At 53.7% G+C, this 21,460-nt stretch overlaps 1 protein-coding gene across 5 annotated transcripts; it reads left to right on the top strand.

Annotated features, from left to right (window-relative positions):
* The first annotated feature begins 233 nt into the window (after positions 1-233).
* Positions 234-21,360, top strand: SREBF1 (sterol regulatory element binding transcription factor 1). 5 transcript variants are annotated; one of them, XM_080923512.1, is made up of 19 exons: positions 234-352; positions 13,725-14,144; positions 14,410-14,585; positions 14,665-14,802; positions 14,893-15,114; positions 15,742-15,853; positions 16,338-16,552; positions 16,672-16,867; positions 16,955-17,133; positions 17,339-17,600; positions 17,677-17,843; positions 18,013-18,181; positions 18,653-18,755; positions 19,004-19,113; positions 19,201-19,333; positions 19,500-19,665; positions 20,070-20,270; positions 20,361-20,469; positions 20,749-21,360. In XM_080923512.1, the coding sequence occupies exons 1-19, from the start codon at positions 262-264 to the stop codon at positions 20,976-20,978; spliced, it is 3,399 nt and encodes a 1,132-aa protein (XP_080779638.1). In that variant the 5' UTR covers positions 234-261; the 3' UTR covers positions 20,979-21,360. The 5 variants fall into 5 exon arrangements, with proteins under 5 accessions (XP_080779638.1, XP_080779636.1, XP_080779640.1 ...); XM_080923514.1 differs by lacking the exon at positions 234-352 and adding an exon at positions 10,451-10,586; XM_080923510.1 differs by having other exon boundaries at positions 14,665-15,114.
* Positions 21,361-21,460: the final 100 nt, after the last annotated feature.

Here is a 21,460-nt window from a genome sequence, read left to right as displayed (position 1 = left end):
CCCTTTAGTCTGACGATGTTTGGGCCAGGTCTAGTCCTGTGGCTTCCATTCGGCCCCTCGCCCTGGAACTGAAGAAGCCAAGGCCTGGGCACGGGGCAGGCAGTCTGAACCCGCTAAGCGAGGTGGCTGGACTCCGGGTGGTGGGCGGGGCTTTAAGGAAGCCCCGCCCCTCCGCTCAGGTGGCTCCGCCTGCGGAACCGGGTTTCCGAGCAACTTTTCCTTAACGTGGGCCTCCTCGGAAGCCCGGAGGGCGCCGGCGCCATGGACGAGCTGCCGTTCGGGGAGGCGGCTCTGGAACGGGAGCTGGACGAGTTGTGCGAACTGGACGCGGCGCTTTTGACGGACATCGAAGGTGCGTGTCCCGAGGCTCCGTCGCGGCCTGTGTAGGGTCGCACGTCCGGGGAGGTCGCTTGCCGGGAACTTGTGCGCGTGCGCACGGCGCGGTCCGGCGCCTGGGATCTAGGGTTGAGCTCTCGAGACCGCAGTGGGCTTGGTGTTTGGACACGCTGAATATCCACTGAACTCCAGGCCTGGTCCTGTGTACCGTTCACAGGCCGAGCCGGGGTTTCTTAGTTCTTCAGTGCACCGAAATCCTCAAGGAAGTCCGCGAACGGATATATCTACATGTACCTTAGTGTGCAAGCATCTGGTTACCTTGAATAGAGGTCATGGAGGTCTCTGAGTGCACTAGAGCTGAGGGGCAACCCCAGCACCGGAAAGGAAAGATAGTTTTTAGGAAAAGGGTATGGAAGATTGCAAGGCCCCTGAGGCGGGACCCAGGTTTGAGGAATTGGTGTGGGTCACGCTGGAAATCTGATAGAACAGAGCAGCTGCTCTTTACAATATTTTTCAAATTTTGTGATTTATCTGGGGCAGTAACTCGGGACCTAGAACATATTAACCGGCTTTCTGCACTGAGCCACACCCCAGGCGACTTAGATTCCTTAAAACATCACTTGAACTTGTTCGGCATGATTCATCTCCTACTTCAAGAACAACTACCAGCTGGGCGGAGGGAAGGAGTGGGGGCGGGTCTGGAGGAAAACAAAAACCACCAAATCTTTGTTACTGTAAGAGATGTATCCACAGGCTGTTAGCAGTCTCAAAACATTTTATCCTCCTCCTCCTCCACCCTAGACCACCATGACTGTGTGTTGTCTACAACTACAGTGGGCCCCGGGGGGCCCTGGGATTACAGCAGATTGTGTCCCCTGATGCTCTATTGATAGACACCTAGGCTGTTACATGCTGCACAGCTTTGGACATACTGTGCTTACATCTTCACCAGAGACCCAAATGTGCTTCTAGTAGGATTGTAGTTACCGTTAGTCACTTAGAGGGATGAAAGTTTAGAGATATCTTGGCATGGTTAGGGGTGATGGGAGAAAGGATGGAAGAAGGAGAGCAATGTTTGAGTTGTTAGAAGTTCCCTCTCAGTGTCGGAGTGGTCCATCACAACATGGATAGCAGGCACTGAGTACTTGGTGTGCGCCAGGAACTATTAGTTTGAGAGTCTCAGCAAAGCCTGACAGCCCTAGTTGGAAGACTTTTTTAAAAAAATGTTTATTCTTTTTTTTATTTCTTCAATAATTTTGTGAGTACTGTACATCATTTTCACCTGTCTCTCTACACACGGTAATTCTTTTTTTTTTTAATTTTTTAAAATTAGATACTCTATTTACATTTGAAATGTTATACCCTTCCCACATCCCACTCCCATACCCCCTCCCCCCTCTACTTGTCTAAATGAAGGTTCACTTGCTTCTAATCACCCTCTCTACCCCATTGCCTTGGCATTTCCTTACATTGGGAAAACGTGCCCTCCCTGGACCAAAGTCCTCTTCTCACATTGATGCCAGACACTGCTGTCTTCAGCTACATATGCAACTGGAGCCATAGGTCTCTCCATGTGTGCTCAGTGTTGGTATTTTAGTCCATGGGAGTTGTGGAGGGCTTGGTTGGTTGATAATGTTGTTCTTTCCATGAGGTTGCAACTCCTTTCAGCTCCTTCAGTCCTTTCTTTAGCACTTTCATTGGGGTCCCCGTGTTCAGTCCGATGGTTAGCTGGAAGCATGCTCAGGGAAGACATTTTTATCTTACAGGTAAGAGACTGAAAACAGAGGGTAAATGACATGTCCAGTTCTTGCAGCCACAGCAAGACAGAACTCAGACCCAGGCTGTTGGCTCAGAAGCCTGGACCCCTGGCTCCCAAGGCTGGATAAGGAGAGCCAGCTAGGGCCTGAGTCCCCACTGGTCATCTCCTGCCTGTTTCTCTCACCCTCTGTCATGTGGCTCTTCTGTGAGCTTGCCACCTTTATTTCTGAAGGTGATGCTGTGCCCAGAGCATCAAATCTTGCTACTGGCTGTGACCTCAGAGAAATTCCAGATGAGCTGTCTTCTCCCTGCTCCTCATGTCGGGTCCCCAGAGGCTGGGGAAAGAGCCTGTGATGAGGACTATTGTGCGTTGAGGGCAGAGAAGGCAAATGGAGACTGTTCTGGTCTGAGGCTGGCTAATTACTCTAGGAGCCCTGGGGAGCCCAAGGCCCGTGACAGCCAGCTCCCCAACAGTTTGCTGGCTCAAGATGTATGCGTATCTTAGGTCCAACATGGTTTACTAGGAAGCCCTCCTGAGTTCCAATTCCCCTTCTCTGTCCTGGTCTTACACTGTATCTGTCTATGTTCCAGTATTGTGTGACTCTCCCTCGGGAGAGGTGTCTATGAATTTGATAGGGCAATGTTGCAGACTGAAGAAACTATTCCTTCCAAGTCAAGTTTCACGAACCAGTGAGTTTATTGGTGTCTTAGTCACTGTTCTATTGCTATGAAGTGACATCATGACTGTGGCAACTCTTACAAAGGAAAGCATTTAATTGGGGCTGGCTTACAGTTCAGAGGTTTAGTCTTTATCATCATGGCAGGAAGCATGGCAGCATCCAGGCAGACATGATGTTGAAGGAGCCAGGAGTTTTATGTCTTGATCCACAGGTGGAGAAAAAGAGACACTGGGCTTGACTTGAGCTTTTGTAATCCTAAAGCCTATTCTCAGTGACATACATACTTCTTCCAACAAAGCCACGCCTCCTAATCCCTCTTAAGTAGTGCCACTTCCTGATGACCAAGTGTTCAGTAGGGTTGTGAGGACTTCCAAACAGCTCTGTCACTGCCAGGTCTTACTTTAGGATAGTGACAACCTTTGGAAAGTCACATCTGCAGCTCTACCCTCACCCACCTACCCACACACCCACCCACAAATACACCTTCTGCCTCCTGTATGCTCTGACCTCCTGAGAGTCTGTGCAGCTGAGTGGCAAGAGAACATAGTGGTTAGACTCTCTGGTGGAAGGTTCTGTGTCCTTCCCCCTCCTACAGAGAGTTTTAACAGTCACATTGCTATCTTCATAGACCTAGCTACTCCTGCTTTTCAGCTTGCTTTGTTGCACTTTGGGACAAGCATTCTGTAGGTCACCACCTGTCCTGCCCTCCATCCCACCACGCACAAACACTCCTTAGAAAACGGCACCTGAATGGCGTGTAATTCCACTAATCCCCAGTGCTCCTGGAATAAAGGACCCTTGTCTCAGGATGGCATTTAAGACCTTGCCACTCCCTCCAACAGTGTCCATCCACTGAACCCACCTTGGGTACAGCTCTGGTAGTTGTTGGTTAGGGTTACCATTGCTGCAATGAAACACTGTGACCGAAGCAATTTAGAGAGGAAAGGGTTTATTTGTCTTACATTTCTGCATTGTAACCCATCACTGAAGGGAGTCAGGATGGGAACTCAAGCAGGACAGGATCTTGGAGGCAGGACCTGATGCAGAGGCCGTGGAAGGGTGCTGATTATGGACTTGCTTCCCCTAGCTTGCTCAGCCTGCTTTCTTATAGAACCCAGACTGTCAGCCCAGGGATGGCCCACCCCACCCACAATGGTCTGGACCTCACCCATATCAATCAATAATTAAGTAAATGTTCTTCAGGATTCCTATAACCCCATCTAGGGGGGTTATTTTCTCAATTGAGGTTCCTTTTTCTTAGATAACGCTAGCTTGTGTCAAGTTGACATAAAACTAGTTAACACAGTTGAGTACCCCTTCTTCTTTGGTCCCCATGTCCAGAGCCCCTCAGGGATGAAGTCTGAGACCACCCTGCCCATGGGGTCTTTACGTCCAGCCTGTCTAGTAGGCAGCAGAAAGGTCTTTGTGAAGCTGTTGTTCTCGGGGAAATTTCCTCACTCTCTGAAATACAGGCTTGAGGATTTCCTTGGGTTGTGGTGAGGTCGGGGGAAGAGGTGGCAGCTGTGTGGTGCCTCTGAGGGGCTCAAACTAGAGAAAGGTGCTAGGTGTGGATCCAGGAGGCAGTGGCTGGGAATTACCTCTCGCCCTATATGAGTTAGCTGGACACAGCTTCCCAAATGACCTGGTCTGCTCCAAACATGGGTTACTGCCTGGTGGAGGCCTAGGACCTAGCCTTTGCCTGATTGTGACTGGTCTAGGTTAGGTACTCTACTGGTTGGATCATGGCTTTCTCCTGTTGGCTGCATGCCTGAGGAGATGCCTTTTAAAACTAGACTCTTTATTTTGCAGCGCTAGGAGATAGATCCCAGAGGTTTACGCATCACTGAGCTATGCCCAGCCTGAAGTAGAATTCCAAACTTGGAGACTGGCTGGGCCACACAGCCCAGCACTTTACAAGGTGGTAGTGGGCCTCTCCCAGGGAGAGGAGCTCAGAGCCTGCCCTAGGTGTCAAGCATGCCATCTGGGGCCTTTGGAGGTTGGGGTAGGGCTGGGGAGAATTTATAGCCTTAGAGAAGCCTATTCTGAACACTGTCCCCCAGTCTACCTCCATTCCCAGCCATTTCCCAGAAAACCTTGCACCAGTCTACCCAAACCAGGTTCTAGCCACAAGCTCCCTACAGTAGGAAGGGAAAAAACAGAGTTTTGCACATCCAGCCTGACTGAGAGACCTTGGACATGTGGCCTGACCTCTCTGACATTTTGGTTCTTATCGTTCTAATAGATTCAATACTAGACCTCGTTCTTTGTGTCACATGGGGCTCAGCAGAACCTGTCAGAGACTATCAGGCATTCTGACACACTGCCTACAGGGTTATTCTCACATTGTTTAGAGCACGTAACCAGCAGCCGAACCTGTTATGTTTTGCTCAGCACATATTGGCAGTCACTGTTCTAGGAGCCCATACAGGAAGTTTCCAGAATGTTCTAGGCTGTGGTTCCAAGTCCCGAGTGTATACTGTGTAATGATTCTTGTCTTTTTACATGAAAGATGGTCCAGTAAGGGGCCCCAACCTTACTTTGTAGAGCAAGGCCCATCCTTAACATTGCCTAAGGTTAGAAGAAACTTAAGCCATAGTGGTGACCTAGCCTCTCTCTCTCTCTGTGCATGAGGGGCCACTTACCCCCAGCCACTGCCCATCCTTTTGTGATGCAAGAGCCATTGCCTTGGAGACTGTCCTTAGTAAGTAAGGGAGGAACCAGCTGAGCTTGTCCCCACCTGTGATGATTTGCATATGCTCAACCTAGGGAGGGGCACTATTAGAAGGTATGGCCTTATTGGAGTGGGTGTATCACTGTGGGCGTGGCCTTAAGACCCTTAGCCTAGCTGCCTGGGAGTGAGCCTTCCAGTCGAAGCCTTCAGATGAAGATGTCAAACTCTCAGCTCCTCCTGCACCATGCCTGCCTGGATGCTGCCATGTTCTCACCTTGAGGATAATGGACTGACCCTCTGAACCTATAAGCCAGCCCCAAATATATGTTGTCCTGTGTAAGATTTGCCTTGGTCAGTGTCTGTTCACAGCAGTAAAACCCCAGCTAAGACAACATCTGAAGGCAGGACCAGAACCTTCTCAGGGCAGCTCCCCACACAGAGACAGGGCAATCATGGAAGTGCAGAACAAGTTCCTTAAAGCTCCTAGGAGTGCACAGTTCTGGGCCCCTCAAGCAGCTGCAGATGCATAAATGAAGCTAGTGCTGGTGATTCTGTGGAGATGGACCAGAGTCACCTGCTGGTGCCGCATCGCTGACCACTTCACCTTCAGAGTGACCAACATGTCCTGGTCCCCCAGCTCAAGCAAACTGGTGGGGCCGATGCTAACTAGGGCCACATGTCAGACCTACAGCTTGGGTGAGCTTAGGTGACCAGGACATAAGTATCCCAAGGGACAGTAGAAATTGCTAGCATGGCGGCACACATCTGTAATGCCAAGCGCTCAGGAGGTAGAGGCTTGGGGTCAAGAATTCAAAGTCATCCTCAGCTGTAAGTGAGGTTTGTGTCCTGCCTGGGTTGTTTGAGGAAAACAAATAGAAGCCTGCTGAGGCTGTCCCCACCTGAGGGAGGGCAGGACCTGCAGTTCAGTCCTCCTCCACAGACAGTGAGCCCCAACAATGGGGTTGAGTCAGGGTTAATGGCAGAGCAGGTTTTGAGGAGAGAATGGGTGTTTTCCATGTGGGCAGAATTGAGAGTAAGAAGGAAGTTTCTGGCAGGGTCAGCCAGGCGAGAACAGGAGGAATACCTTCAGAAATCAGACAGGGCGAGGGAGGCTGTGTGTGAAGACTTAAAGACCAGCTGGGGTGTGGCTGGCGGAAGTGTGGCCGTCTTTATGGTCCCCATCACAGATCCCACTGTGGTAGTTCTTTTTGTGTGCATTTGTTTATGGATATATATGTGCGTGGGTGTACAAATGTGTGTATGTGCAGATGTATCTGTTTGGAGGTGGATGTTTAGTGTCTTTGCTTCTCCAAATAATTTAAAATCTTCATTTTAAACATTATTTTCTAATGACCGGGAGGTGATGTCACACATCTTTAATCCTAGTACTTGGGAGGCAGAGGCAGGCAAATCTCTTGGGTTTGAGACCAGTCTCATCCACAGAGCAAGTTCCAAAAATACAAAGCAACACACTTTCAGGTTTATTTTATTAGATATGTATGTTTTGCCTATATGTAAGGATGTACACCATCTGCGTGCAGTACCTCTTGGGGTCAGAAGAGGGCATTGGATCCCCTGGAACTGCAGTGATGAATGGTTGTGAGCCTCTATGTGGTGCTGGGAACTGAACCCTGGCCCTCTGCAAGAACCAGTGCTCTTAACCACTGAGCCATCTCTCCAGCCCTTTCACATAATTTTAAGGGCAGCATTTGTTACTGAACTTGCAGCTCACAAATCGACTACGGGCTGTCTAGCCAGCAAACGAGGGGGCGTCCTTTTTCATCTCTTCAGCCCAGGGGTGATAAACATCAGCTGTCACACCTGACCCCCCGCCCCCACTTTTTTAACTTATTTTTTACTTCTTTATTTTTCCATACCTGGCTTTTTGTGGGGGTGCTGGGATTAAACTCAGTTCCTATGCTTGCACAATAAGCTCTCCACTAACTGAGCCATCTTCTTAGGTGGTTGAGGCCCAGGTGACTGAAGGCCTTTGCGGAGGCCTGCCCCAGCACCCTGTGTCGTCCCTCTGCATAGACAAAGGTGATAAAGGCTGGTTGGCCCAGGGCTCCCCTTAGACTGTGACTCTCTGGCAGCAGACAAGGCACTGTGGGTCAGCAGAACTGAGCCAGGGTCTCGGGTTCTTCCCTAGGCTGCTGAGGGTTCCTGTGTTCTTGATCCCTCTGGACCTTCGTGTCCTCAGTGGGAAGAGGTCCTGAGCCCAAGCACGACTGTTTCATCAGTGTGACCCATCCCCTTCCAGGAAGAACCATGTTCTTTTAATCCCCTGGAGCAGGGCCTTTGAGTGCACAAAAGGCAGTCTATGCCCCTGTGCCCAGGCACCCATATGACAGCCAAGAACCTGAGCGCCTGCCAGGGACTTCTGAGGAGTAAGGGCCTGGGGAGCAGCAGAACAATAAGCCACAGCCCAGTCCTCTAGGCTGCACGTCCCCAAGCAGGGGGCACTGTCCCATGTCCTCTGCAGGAGGTGGTGCCACCTCTCTATGCAGCTGCTCATTTCCTGGGACCCTTCAGGGCATGGGATTGTTTGCAAATCCTGTAGGCTCACTGGAATCCCAACACATTTCTGTCCTTACCTCAGCCAGTGTCTCTGTGCCCTCACAGTAGCTCTTTGGGCTTGCCTTTTCTTCTGGCCAGAGTTCTTCCTTCCCTGTGGCCCTATTTAATCACACTGCGCCCAAGTGTCACCTCACCCCGAGTTTGTGCAGCCAGTTTCTTGGTGGGGTGGAAGTGTCCCCAGGGACAGGGTTCTGTGCTGTCTAAATGAACCAAGGGGCTATCACCTAGGATAGGCCTTTGGTACTGTTGGGGGGCAGGGCAGGTGGGGCTTCAGGTTTCCTGAAGTCAGATAGGATCAAAGCCTGGAGGGGAGTAGAGGAGGGGAGGAGCTGAACCAAGAAGCCTTGCCTGAACCAAGGGTCTTCTTTTGTCCTTTTGCTTCAGCTCCTGCATGGGAACAGGGATCCTGTGCACATACGTGGGAAGCCAGCATTCAGCACGTCCTGATGGCTCACAGCCTGATTACTATGGTGCCCCTTTCCAGACTGCTGGACCTACTGAATGCTAGTCCTCCCTAGGCAAGGCAAGGAGCACACACATTAGGTGTATAGTGTACTTGCCTGCACCTCAGTTCTTGTGCGGCCCTGCTAATTCCTTTTAAAATGTTAAGACAAACAAACAAACAACCCTACGAGATGACGTCAGTCCTCCAGTAGTTCTAGCTTTCCCAGTGGCTGTTGAGAGGAAGCACTTTTGCTGAGACCTTTCTGAGTGGGTAGGTACTTTATAAACTTGTTCTCCCGGAATCGCCACCCCTGGAGAGGGGTAGCATCTGGCCCTGGAGGCTCTCAGAGGCACCAGGCTAGCTCCTGATGCTCGGCTCAGCACACGGCTGCAGACCTTTGGCAAGGCTTATTCTCAAGGAGCTTGCCAAACTGGCTTTGGGTTTCCATCTCACCCCAAGTCTCCACAATGGCCACCAGCAGCTACAAAAGTGGGCTAGTCGGGGTTGGGCGCATATGCCACTAGGTGTCAGGCCCGCCCCTGGCCCGCTACTTGACTAAAGCTGTTGTATTCACAAGCCTGCCCATACACTCTGGTCACACTTGTCCCCCCACTCCAGTGTCCAGATAGGGACAGAAGTGGGTAGACTTGACACCGCCTGTATGGAGTGGCTGTCAGATGAGCCTCCCTGCCTGCAAATCTTTCTGTATTCAGGACTCAGAAATCAGGACCAAATGAGGGTCAGCATTGGGGAGCCTCATGCCGGCCCCCTGGTGTCAGGACTCTTCCTGGCCTTAAGTTGGGTGAGGTCAGAGGGTTTTCCAAGAGCAGTGCATGGTTTGTTTGGGGACTCACGAGCACTCACAGGCTGGGCAGAGCAGTGTCAAAAAAGACATGTTTTCTTTGGAACCTCCTATGAGGATGTAGAAGGACCTAGAAAGGGGAGTCAGGTGAACGTGAGGAACATGTGGCTGTTTCCCAGCCAAGACTCTGAAGAGATGGGCCACAGGGATAAAAGTCCCTAACACCGTGAGGAGACCTGATTGCTGGCCCCCTCCCAGGCTGTGTGAGTTTCTGGCTTGCCAACTAGGCTGCCAGGCCTTGCTGGGCCACTGCCACATAAGCTAACTTGCTGGCCAGCACTGGTATGGTGGTGGTGATGGTGGGGTGTGTATGTATAAGGGCTTTACCTTTGTCAGCAAGAAACAGGGACAGACTTCAACCTTTAATATCCATATTAATAGCCTTTCCCTTCTGTCCCAGAGTCTGGGTCCCCTCTGGTCTTTACAAAGTGCTGTAAGAGATGTGAGTCAGGCTTCACTTGTTGACTCCTGGGGGGGCTGTAAGACCTTGAGGGAAGATACTGACCCAGCCTAGGGACATCAGAGTTGAGACCAGGGTATGCTGGATGTGTGATTTGACGTTGGATTTCCCTTGCTCACTCCTGAAGGCAGTTTCATGGGTGATCTAGGTCCGGAACCATCAGCCCCCTCCTTTAAAGAAGTGTAATCATCCTGCGGGGCTGTTCTGCCTCCAGGATGTCCTTGCACCACCAACTGCCACTATCTAAAGGCATCCATTGGCCTTCCTCAGACTGTAACCCTATCATCTCTTGTTGCTGCCATTCAATGCGAAGGGCCAGGAATGGGTAAACCGAGGCCAAATGGTCCATGCTAGCTAGCTGTGTATGAACCAACGGTGGGAACACAGAGCTTCCGGGATCAGAGCCAGCCGCTGTCCGGATTCCGGACCCGGGCACTTCTCAGGGGTGGTTGCCTGTGCGGCAGGGGCTGGGACGGCAGTGACCGCCAGTAACCCCGGCGCGCGCTGGCACAGACGCGGTTAAAGGCGGACGCCCGCTAGTAACCCTGGCCCCATTCAGAGCACCGAGTGAAACCCGAGCTGCCGCCGTCGGGGGTGGGCGGGGCCCTAATGGGGCGCGGCGCGGCTGCTGATTGGCCATGTGCACTCACCCGAGGGGCGGGGCACGGAGGCGCTCGGCGGGCTTTAAAGCCTCGCGGGGCCTGACAGGTGAAATCAGCACGGACGCTGTCGGGGTAGCGTCTGCACGCCCTAGGGGCGGGGCGCGGACGACGGAGCCATGGATTGCACATTTGAAGGTACTTTGGGGAGGACCCTGCACTCTTATTTGCCAGGGTCTCTGCAGCGGTGTTCTAACAGAGAATGCAGGACAACCCTTCACCACCTTAGGCTGGAAATTGGTGGGCCTTCTTAATTACGCTCTCCTGCTTAGGGACTGACTACAGCACCTTGCAACTTAGACAACTTTCTCCACCTCCTCTGCTTTCCCCTTGGGCAGGGTTTGGAGAAAGAAACAAGAAGGCCACTGCCCTGTCTGTCCTGGAGTCTGACCTATTTGGTGGCCCTAAATTGGGCATGTTGGACCCTCCAAGCAGAAGGCGGGCCATCTAGGCAATCCGTTTGTCTTTCTTGACCCTAGTTTCCCATTTAGTAAGTGGACTAATGGTAAGTGGGCATGAGAGATGGAAGATCCTACGATTAAAAGTACTTTTTATGACCTGCATAAATCTGGAGAGTCTGCAAGAATCCAGAAGGCTGAGCCTGCCGCCCTGTTTTGTTCTGTTCACAGCCATAGGGCAGTCCTCTCCCCTGCAGTAATGTGCCTCTTGCCCAAACAACATCCATCAAAGGCAGTGTGGATACCTTTCTCTGGTGGGCAAAGCCTCAAGCAGGGGTGTCAAACGGTTTAGTTTTTTTTTTTTTTTGCAGAGGAGGAAATTGAGGCCCAGTTAGAGGAGGCAGTTGGTCTCCAGCATACGTGGTGGTATAGGCAGGGAATGTGAGAGCGCTGTGGGCCCCTAGTATTATATTCACGGATACTATACAGCCCTTTGACCCAAAAAGTGGCCTCCATGAGTGGGTGAGAGGGCCCTGGGCTGAGCCAGCTAGGCCGCTGCTGCCAGCTGGGGAAGAGGGTGCAGCTGGGCTGGGGCCAGGGAGCGCGTCTCAGTTCTGGATAGGAGGAAGGAGCCAGGCTAAGAGAGCACTTTGCTTTTCCAGAGGGGAAACCAAAGCCTGAATAGCCAGACCTGGGGACTTGGCTTCATGCCTAGAACACACAGATACATTGATTGGCTACTTGGCTAGCAGCCGGTTTTGCTCCAAGCCTCAGTGTGCTCTGCTGAGGAATGAGTTAGTGATGGTGGCTTTGCCCTTGGCTTTTTGGTGGAACAAGAATAGGTGCTGCAGCAATAGCTCAGCCTGTTTGTAGACCCAGGTTTGAAGTCTGTTGTGTGCTCTCTGGATGTCCGTGCCCTCGGCGTCAGTGCCCTTTCTCAGCTCCAGAGCAGGCGAGCGCACCCGAGTTGAGGTGCTCTGAGAGGGCTTGTGGTCAGCTCTCAGAGCACTGTTAGATAGATTTGGGCTCAGTAAGAACTAGGCTAGCTCAGTGACTTCACTTGTAGAACAGGGCATCCATTTTACCTAACCGGGCTCAGTCAGTGTGGTGACCTCAGAGTGCTGCTTAGCCAGACCCAACCTGCTAGCGTAGACTTCACTCACCTTTTAAGTCTGCCCAGGATGGACAAGGACCCTTGCCTGACATCGATATCTGCCTTGTCCACTATTCCTGTTTGGGGTTCCACTCCCAGAGGTCCTCAGAACTATCCTGTCTCTCTGTGCTTCCCCCGTAACTGAGCGGGTGGGTGACGTCACTGGAATCTCAGAAGTCTCTGAGCTTCTGTCAAGTTCTGTGTGCAGGGGGCCCTGTGCAAACACCCTTAAAGGCAGAGCCCAGGAGTGGCAGTGGGCATGGGACACTGCACCTGTGTAAAGGGCTCCTTTGTTCTATGTCCCCTCTGCCCTACTGCCTGCTGGGACCTGCTCCTCCACTGAGAACTGACCTCCCGGTGTGTGAGGCATGCCCTTGTTTTACAGATGGAGAACTTGAGGCTCAGCTGGGGCAGAGCAGAGCAGAGCAGTGTCTTAGACCGACCATGTGTTCTTTTAACAAGCCAGGGGGGCAGAGAGGGAGCAGCAAGGGCAGGAGAGGCACCTTGGATGGCTTTCTGCCTTCCAGCAAGCACTTGGGACTTACCATGAGTGCAGGCTGCACCTGCACGGTTGGAGGGACTGAGAGGCGGATGTCTCACGAAGGCGGTCCACGGCCGGATTCAGGACAGAAATGGAGGTTGCTCATTTGGTAAAACATTTGCCTTGCCAGCATCAAGACCTGAATATGACCCCTAAAATCCAAGTAAAGAATACCAGGTGTGACGGGGCACACTTGTAGTGCTTGTGTTTGCTCGGGTTGTCAGTCTCCGGTGCCGGGTAGGGGTGGGTTGGGGAAGGGCTGCATACATACGGACACATACACATGTGTTCACATTAAACCAACAGAAATAGGCCAGAGGCCAGCGAGAGCTCAGTGATGGAGTATGTGCTTATCATGTGTAATTCCCTGCTCCACTGTGGCACACGCACAAAACACCAACCCAAGGAAATAAACACACCAAGAGAGAGGACACTTAGCATCCCCAGGGAAGCTCTGGTTCTCGGTGGGATTTGTGTTTTCCTACCTCTTGAGGTAAGGTTCCATCAGACTGCTCAGCTGGACGCTTACTCTCTTTTGTTTTGCTTTTGTTTGTTGGTTGGTTTTTCAAAGGGTCTCGCTGTATAGGCCTGGCTGTCTTGGAACTCACTGCCTAGACCAGACTAGCTTTGAACTTACAGAGATCCACCTGCTCTGTCTCCTCCGAGTACTTACTGGGACTAAAGTTGTGCGTCACCAACCATCTGGCTGGACTTTGATTCTGAAGGGTCGTCTCCCTGATAGCAGAGACCCCAGCTATGCATAGCATAGGCAAGGGTTTTTGACTCAGGCCTTGGGGAGAAGGGGGCCTAGGAAGAATGCCTTGCCTGGCGTAGGCACTTGGGACATGCTCAGTGAGTGAGTGAGTGTACGGACAGATCCTGCGTGTGCTCTGCTGTGAATGTTTGATGTCAGGTGGTATTGGTGAGTCGCCAGAGCATTGGAAAGGGCAGTCTCAGCCGGTCACAGCAGGAATCGCAGGCTAGAAATGGGTTAAGTCAGGATCCCAACAGCACAGGCCCTGTCTGGGTGTGTCCAGAACTGTCCGCTGCACACGCAGTGTGAGGACTGGCTGCACACATCACAAGTGTCTGAGAAAGGGCTGTGTCTGGAACATTATGAGTCCTGTTCAGGAGCTGGCCTCTGTACCCTGCTGTCACTCACTCGGTGTTCCCTCCTTCCCCAGACATGCTTCAGCTCATCAACAATCAAGACAGTGACTTCCCTGGCCTATTTGACGCCCCCTATGCTGGGGGTGAGACAGGAGACACAGGCCCCAGCAGCCCCAGTGCCGGCTCTCCTGAGAGCTTCTCTTCTACTTCTCTGGGCTCCTCTCTGGAAGCCTTCCTGGGAGGACCCAAGGTGACACCTGCACCCTTGTCCCCTCCACCATCGGCACCCACTGCTTTAAAGATGTACCCGTCCGTTCCCCCCTTCTCTCCTGGGCCTGGAATCAAAGAGGAGCCAGTGCCACTCAGCATCCTGCAGCCCCCAGCGCCACAGCCGTCACCAGGGACCCTCCTGCCTCCGAGCTTCCCTCCAGCACCCGTGCAGCTCAGCCCTGCCCCTGTGCTGGGTTATTCCAGCCTGCCTTCAGGCTTCTCAGGTAAGCCTGTGATAGAGGAGCAGGAGGCGTGGCCGCTGTGCTCTTACAGAGGGATGTCCAGGCTTCAGAAGTCAGGTGGTCATCCTGTAGTCCCAGATGCCCTTGGGTTCTGGGCCCAGTGTTCTTCCCCAGTTGCCCAGCTGGAAGGTGGAAATGGGCAGGGCCTGTAATGGGGTAGTTATGTGAAGCCCATAGACAGACAGGCCAGATGGAGTAAAGGTGGGCAAGGCTGCCGTGCCAGCAACCTTTAACTTTGTCTCTGCAGGGACCCTTCCCGGAAACACCCAACAGCCATTATCTAGCCTACCACTGGCCTCCACGCCAGGAGTCTCGCCTACCCCCTTACACACCCAGGTCCAGAGCTCGGCCTCCCAGCAGCCGCTGCCAGCCTCAGCAGCCCCTAGAACAAACACTGTGACCTCACAGATCCAGCAGGTCCCAGTAAGTGGGTCTGACCAGGAAGTGGGGGTAGGGGAGACCTGGCTTGGATGGCACTCATGGCCAGGCTCCTCCCCCCCAGGTTGTACTGCAGCCACACTTCATCAAGGCAGACTCGCTGCTGCTGACAGCTGTAAAGACAGATGCAGGAGCCACAGTGAAGACTGCAGGCATCAGCACCTTGGCCCCTGGCACAGCCATGCAGGCTGGCCCCTTGCAGGTAGATGGCTCAGGCAAAAGGGAGACCTTGGGGGGTGGGGCTGGGTGCACAAGTGCATGTTCACCTGGTGAGATGCATCTGACCCCGCAGACCCTGGTGAGTGGAGGGACCATCCTGGCCACAGTACCATTGGTTGTGGACACAGACAAACTGCCCATCCACCGACTAGCAGCAGGCAGCAAGGCCCTCGGCTCAGCTCAGAGCCGTGGTGAGAAGCGCACAGCCCACAATGCCATTGAGAAGCGCTACCGTTCCTCTATCAATGACAAGATTGTGGAGCTCAAGGACCTGGTGGTTGGCACTGAGGCAAAGGTATGGCCAAAGGCCTGCAAAACTCAGGCCAGGGTGACCAGGAAAGAAATGGGCACATCAGCCAGCACGAAATAGGATTAGGTCAATCCTGGTCACACAGTCTTATGCATCAACTTGTCTGGGTCTGGGCCGTCCCATTTGCCTGGTTAGATTTTATCAAGGGCATCTTGGATAAAGAAAGGTCTGGTCTGTGCATTGAGGTTGTCATGGTGATGAAGCACCGAGGAGATCCTGTCCCCCGGAGGAACTACTCTAAGTAGTAGTGGGCACTGGGTGGAATGAGAACGTCACTGTGCCGATGGCTCACGGGTGCGGGAAGAAAATAGGAACAGTGAAAGTGTAGGTGTGAGTTGGGTGGTCAAGGAAGGCCTCGCAGGTAAAGAGCTGACGGGTGTAGGGAGAATGTGAGGTGGAGTTAACAGTCGCGCCTGGACACACGTTGCGTGCATTCACAGGGTGTATTATCTGCCCTGAGGAGTGGGTACTGTCAGGAGACATCCGCATAGGAGAGTTCTTGGCAGAAGGAACAAGTACAGAGAACACAAAGCAGCTCTACCTGCTCTCATAGCTGTGGTCAAGGGCTGCCTGCCCCGCTGAGCCCTCTCCGTCCCTCTCCCCTCCTCACAGCTGAATAAATCTGCTGTCTTGCGTAAGGCCATCGACTACATCCGCTTCTTACAGCACAGCAACCAGAAACTCAGGCAGGAGAACCTGACCCTACGAAGTGCTCACAAAAGCAGTGAGTCCCAGCCCCCCCCACACTGTCTTGTTACTATTCCATTGCTGTGAAGACAACCGTGACCAAGGCAACTTATAGAAGGGTTTATTGAAGGCTTATATAGTTTCAGGGGTGAACCCATGACCACGGTGGTGGGGAGCAGGCAGACAGGCTTGGCGCTGGAGCCAAGAGCTCATGTGTTGAGACATCCATGAGGCAAAGAGAAACTTCAGAGCCCACCACAGTGACACACCTCTTTGAGCAAGGCCACCCCTCCCAGTCCTTCCCAAACAGGAATGGGGACCAAGTAATCAAACATACGATTCTACGAGAGCCATTTTCATTCAGAATACCACCGTGACGCTGGCTTCTCTACCCCTACCCAACCTTGCCTCTGGCTCTCACCCTACCTTGGCTCCCGTTTGGATCATAACAGAACTATCCAGGTCCTGGAGCTTCAGCAGCCAGGCTTCTTTCTTCCTAGCCTTGTTCCTTCTGCCTGCAGAGTCACTGAAGGACCTGGTGTCGGCTTGTGGCAGTGGAGGAGGGACAGATGTGTGTATGGAAGGCATGAAACCTGAAGTGGTGGAGACACTGACCCCTCCACCCTCAGACGCCGGCTCACCCTCCCAGAGTAGCCCCTTGTCCCTTGGCAGCAGAGGCAGTAGCAGTGGTGGCAGTGACTCTGAGCCCGACAGCCCAGCCTTTGAGGATAGCCAGGTTGGACTCTGCGATATGGCCCCTTCCCTCTCCCAGAAACCCCAGTCTTCCCCGCCTTTTAGCCCTTGTCTTTGGTGCTAGCTGGGCTATATGCCCTAACCTCCCTTGCCTCCTACCAGGGGAAAGCCCAGCGGCTGCCTTCACATAGCCGAGGCATGCTGGACCGCTCCCGCCTGGCCCTGTGTGCACTGGTCTTCCTGTGTCTGACCTGCAACCCCTTGGCCTCGCTGTTTGGCTGGGGCACCCTCCCTCCCTCGGATGCTACGGGCATACACCGTAGTTCTGGGCGCAGCATGCTGGAGGCAGAGAGCAGAGGTGAGTCAGGCAGGTGGTGTTGGCAGAGACCTTTAGGACTTTGGATTTCCTGGGAGCTGGGCTCTCAGACCTTTCCTTTGCCTGTAGATGGTTCTAATTGGACCCAGTGGTTGCTGCCCCCCCTAGTCTGGCTGGCTAACGGACTACTAGTGTTGGCCTGCTTGGCTCTTCTCTTTGTCTATGGGGAACCTGTGACCAGGCCACACTCTGGCCCAGCTGTGCACTTCTGGAGACATCGAAAACAAGCTGACCTGGATTTGGCCCGGGTAAGGGGCTGGCCCTGGGGAGGAGTAGGGTAGGCCCCGGGCCTGGAGGATGCTGCGCGTCTCTGTTCCCTTTATTTTCCCCACACCTCCCTTCGTTTTGTCCAGTCTGTCTCATCCCCCACCCCAGAGCTCCTTTGACTCTGGAAGTCCAGACAAGGGAGGTACCCTGCCACCATTTCTCTTACTGGGACAACTCTTTCTCCAGGGAGATTTTGCTCAGGCTGCTCAACAGCTGTGGTTGGCCTTGCAAGCACTGGGCCGGCCCCTGCCCACCTCAAACCTGGATCTGGCCTGCAGCCTGCTTTGGAACCTCATCCGCCACCTGCTACAGCGTCTCTGGGTGGGCCGCTGGCTGGCAGGCCAGGCTGGGGGCCTACAGAGGGACTGTGGGCTAAGAAAGGATGCTCGTGCCAGTGCCCGAGATGCGGCTGTCGTCTACCATAAGCTCCACCAGCTGCATGCCATGGGTGAGTCTGGGTGGGAGCTGGGCTGAGGGTCTCCATCACACCATTGCTTCTGTCCTCATGCCCCTCCCACTTGCAGGCAAGTACACAGGAGGGCATCTTGCTGCTTCGAACCTGGCACTGAGTGCCCTCAACCTGGCTGAGTGCGCAGGAGATACTATACCCATGGCAACGCTGGCAGAGATCTACGTGGCAGCTGCCCTGAGGGTCAAAACCAGCCTCCCAAGAGCCTTGCACTTCTTGACAGTGAGTAGACTGATGGGGACAGGGCTCTTTGCAACTCTCACCTGCCCCTTCCAGGGCAAGGGACTAATGAAGATGTAGGTGGTTAGCAGGTGGGCACTCCTGGGGTCTCCAACTCAGGTCTGGGTTCGAGCTTGGAGCCAGTATGACAGTCCTGTTCCTTCCCCTACAGCGTTTCTTCCTGAGTAGTGCCCGCCAGGCCTGCCTAGCACAGAGTGGCTCAGTGCCTCTTGCCATGCAGTGGCTCTGCCACCCTGTAGGTCACCGTTTCTTCGTGGATGGGGACTGGGCTGTGCATGGTGCCCCGCAGGAGAGCCTATACAGCGTGGCTGGGAACCCAGGTGCTCTCTCATTCTGTTCTTACCCCTGCCCTGTGCCTCATTCCTGTTCCTACCTCGCATTACACTGTCCCCCTTCTCTGAATGCCCTCACCACAGTCCACCAGCTTACACTGCGCTCTGGCCGTGACAGCTTGCTGGACTTTGCCAACGTTCTTCAGAAGCAGGAAGCAGTATGGGTCAGCGGCAATGGGGGGACATGAGAGGTGGCTGTAGGCGAGCCCTGAGGAGAGTTGGGCCCATGGGCATTTAACTAAATAGGCTCCCCGTTCCAGTGTGTAGATCGTACACAGGCCACACACTCCTCACTGGTCAGGCTTACGAGGACAGGGACCCGTCACTGCCTTTCAGGGTTTGGAACTAGGAAGTGGCTCTGGGTTGGGGTCCCAGCATACAGAGGCATTGGTGTGGGAGGGGACTGTAGATGTAGAGAGGAAAATGCCTAATCTCTGCCCCACTCATTCCTCCTCACAGTGGATCCGCTGGCCCAGGTCACCCGACTATTCTGTGAACATCTCCTGGAGCGAGCATTGAACTGTGTCGCTCAGCCCAGCCCTGGGGCAGCTGATGGAGACAGGTGAGTGCCTGTGATACTCCCAGGCAAGACCTACACCAGGGCATCTGGGAAAGCCTTGTCCAACTCTGCAGTGGCCAGACTGTGTGTTCTCACAGCCTCTCTGGGCCTTGCTTTCCTCTGTTAGCAAGACAGGTGCTATTTTGTAGAATCATAGTCAGACCGTGCTCAGTTGGATGGTTGGTGGGAGCCATTGTCACCCAGAACCCGAGGCTGCTGCTATGTGTCCTGACAGCTGTCTCCTGCCTCAGGGAGTTCTCAGATGCCCTTGGATATCTGCAGCTGTTAAACAGCTGTTCTGATGCCGTTGGGGCTCCTGCGTGCAGCTTCTCTGTCAGCTCCAGCATGGCTGCCACCACGGGTGAGCTCTGGACCCCTGCCTGCCCTGACTCCTACCAGAGCCAGATACAGTGTAGCTGAGGGTCAAGCACCTTTCCCTCCTCTGTAGGCACAGACCCAGTGGCCAAGTGGTGGGCCTCACTGACAGCTGTGGTGATCCACTGGCTGAGGCGGGACGAGGAGGCAGCTGAACGCTTATACCCACTGGTAGAGCATATTCCCCAAGTGCTGCAGGAAACAGAGTGAGTACTTCTCTCCCAGCTTTGGGCCCCTCAGTACTTTGCTTAAGTATCTGTACGGAAAGGACAGTGTGTGCTCTCCTCCCTAGGAGACTAGAACCATGGTGGGAGAACTCAGGGAGGGGCTGCAGTCTAGTCTAATTTACCATGTCTGCCATGGCCCCAACAGGAGACCCCTGCCCAGGGCAGCTCTGTACTCCTTCAAGGCTGCCCGGACTCTGCTGGACCACAGAAAGGTGGAATCCAGCCCAGCCAGCCTGGCCATCTGTGAAAAGGCCAGTGGGTACCTGCGGGACAGCTTAGCCTCTGCATCAACTGGCAGTTCCATTGACAAGGTGAGGGGTAGGGCGGGTTCCCGTCTAGGCCAGGGCCGCAGCTCTCCTTTCCCAGGTTCTTGGAGTTAGTACAAAATAACGCTGAATGGACTTACCTCAGTTTTTGACGAAGGCGCAAGCCTTGGGGAGAGCGGCCTCACTGTTTTGGCACCACCAGGAAGAAGGGTGTGGAGAACAGACTGGCAGGTTTATAGCATGTGGCACACTGCAGTTGTACTGCACCTGAGGTGGATGCCATGCCTCAGTGATGCAACCTGGAGTCAGGCCCTGGGCTGTGGACTTGCCAACCTTACCAACGCTCGAGCCTCCCAGGGGGTGTGGGCCTTGAGACAGGGTGGTCGTCAGCTGGGGAAAGGTTGATCTCCATAGGGAAATCCCTTCCTCCACCCTGTCTGCTACCCCAGGCCATGCAGCTGCTCCTGTGTGACCTGCTCCTTGTGGCCCGCACCAGTCTGTGGCAGCGCCAGCAGTCAGCAGTTCCAGCCCAGGAAGCTCATGGTACCAGCACTGGACCCCAGGCCTCTGCCCTGGAGCTGCGCGGTTTCCAGCATGATCTGAGTAGTCTGCGGCGCTTGGCACAGAGCTTCCGGCCTGCTATGAGGAGGGTGAGTACCACGGCTCTCGCTGCAGGGCGCTGAGGCAGGAAGCCAAGGGGAGAGTCAGTCTGAACCTGGCCATCACTCCTCTCCTCTCAGGTATTCCTACATGAGGCCACAGCTCGGCTGATGGCAGGAGCAAGTCCTGCCCGGACACATCAGCTCCTGGACCGCAGTCTGCGGAGGCGGGCAGGCTCCAGTGGCAAAGGTGAGGTAGTGGCTGTGCTTACGGGGCTGGTGAGGTTCGGGGCTGGCTTGGCCTCACATGAGGCATACTGAGAGCTGAATTACAGAAATCAGCTGGGGGTGACAATTTTTGAGGCAGTCATAGGGAAGAAGCTGATCCCACCTGTGTGCCCAACGTGGGTGGAGAAAGCATCCCAAGTGTTTGGGAGTTCCGTGTAGAAGAGCTCGGCTACCTTGTCGTGCATATGGGGTGTGGGCTCAGCCAGACCTAAGCCTCCCTTTCTTTGATCTGTACGTGCAGGTACTGCCGCTGAGCTGGAGCCTCGACCCACATGGCGGGAGCACACAGAGGCCTTGCTGTTGGCCTCCTGTTATCTGCCACCCGCCTTCCTGTCGGCCCCCGGGCAACGAATGAGCATGCTGGCTGAAGCAGCACGCACTGTAGAGAAGCTTGGCGATCACCGGCTACTGCTTGACTGCCAGCAGATGCTTCTGCGCCTGGGCGGCGGGACCACTGTCACTTCCAGCTAGACCCCAAAGCTTTCCCCAGTATGAACGACCCTTGAGGACCTTTGTCACTGGCTGTGGTCTTCCAGAGGGTGAGCCTTACAAGCAATCCGGATCATGCTGACCTCTAGTGGCAGGTCTGGAAATTGCAGAGGCTGCCCTGGTCCAAGGCCACCCTCTTGCTCTGTAGGCACCTTAGTGGCTTTTTCGTGACCTATAGAAATCAGCTTTTCCTTAGGGCCACCCTGTCTCAAGGCTCTTACCCCCTGGGAGACCTGTACATAGTGTAGATTCGGCTGAGCCAGGCTTCTGGGCAGGGCTCATGTACTACTTTGACTTTTACAAACTTTATTTTCATAGGTTGAGCAATTTTGTACAGAAAATTAAAAAATGAAATTATTTATAACTTGAGTTTTGTTTATCTGGGTAGGCGGATGTGTGCCTCATCTGACTGCTGTCCTTTCTGGATTATCCTTTGGGAAGCTGGACTTCCCATCTGCTGAAAG

This window comes from Micromys minutus (assembly GCF_963924665.1).
Source record: "Micromys minutus genome assembly, chromosome: 10".
Lineage (NCBI taxonomy): Eukaryota > Metazoa > Chordata > Mammalia > Rodentia > Muridae > Micromys > Micromys minutus.
Note: the sequence above shows the minus strand (reverse complement) of the source record. Positions and strands in the feature narration are given on the sequence as shown.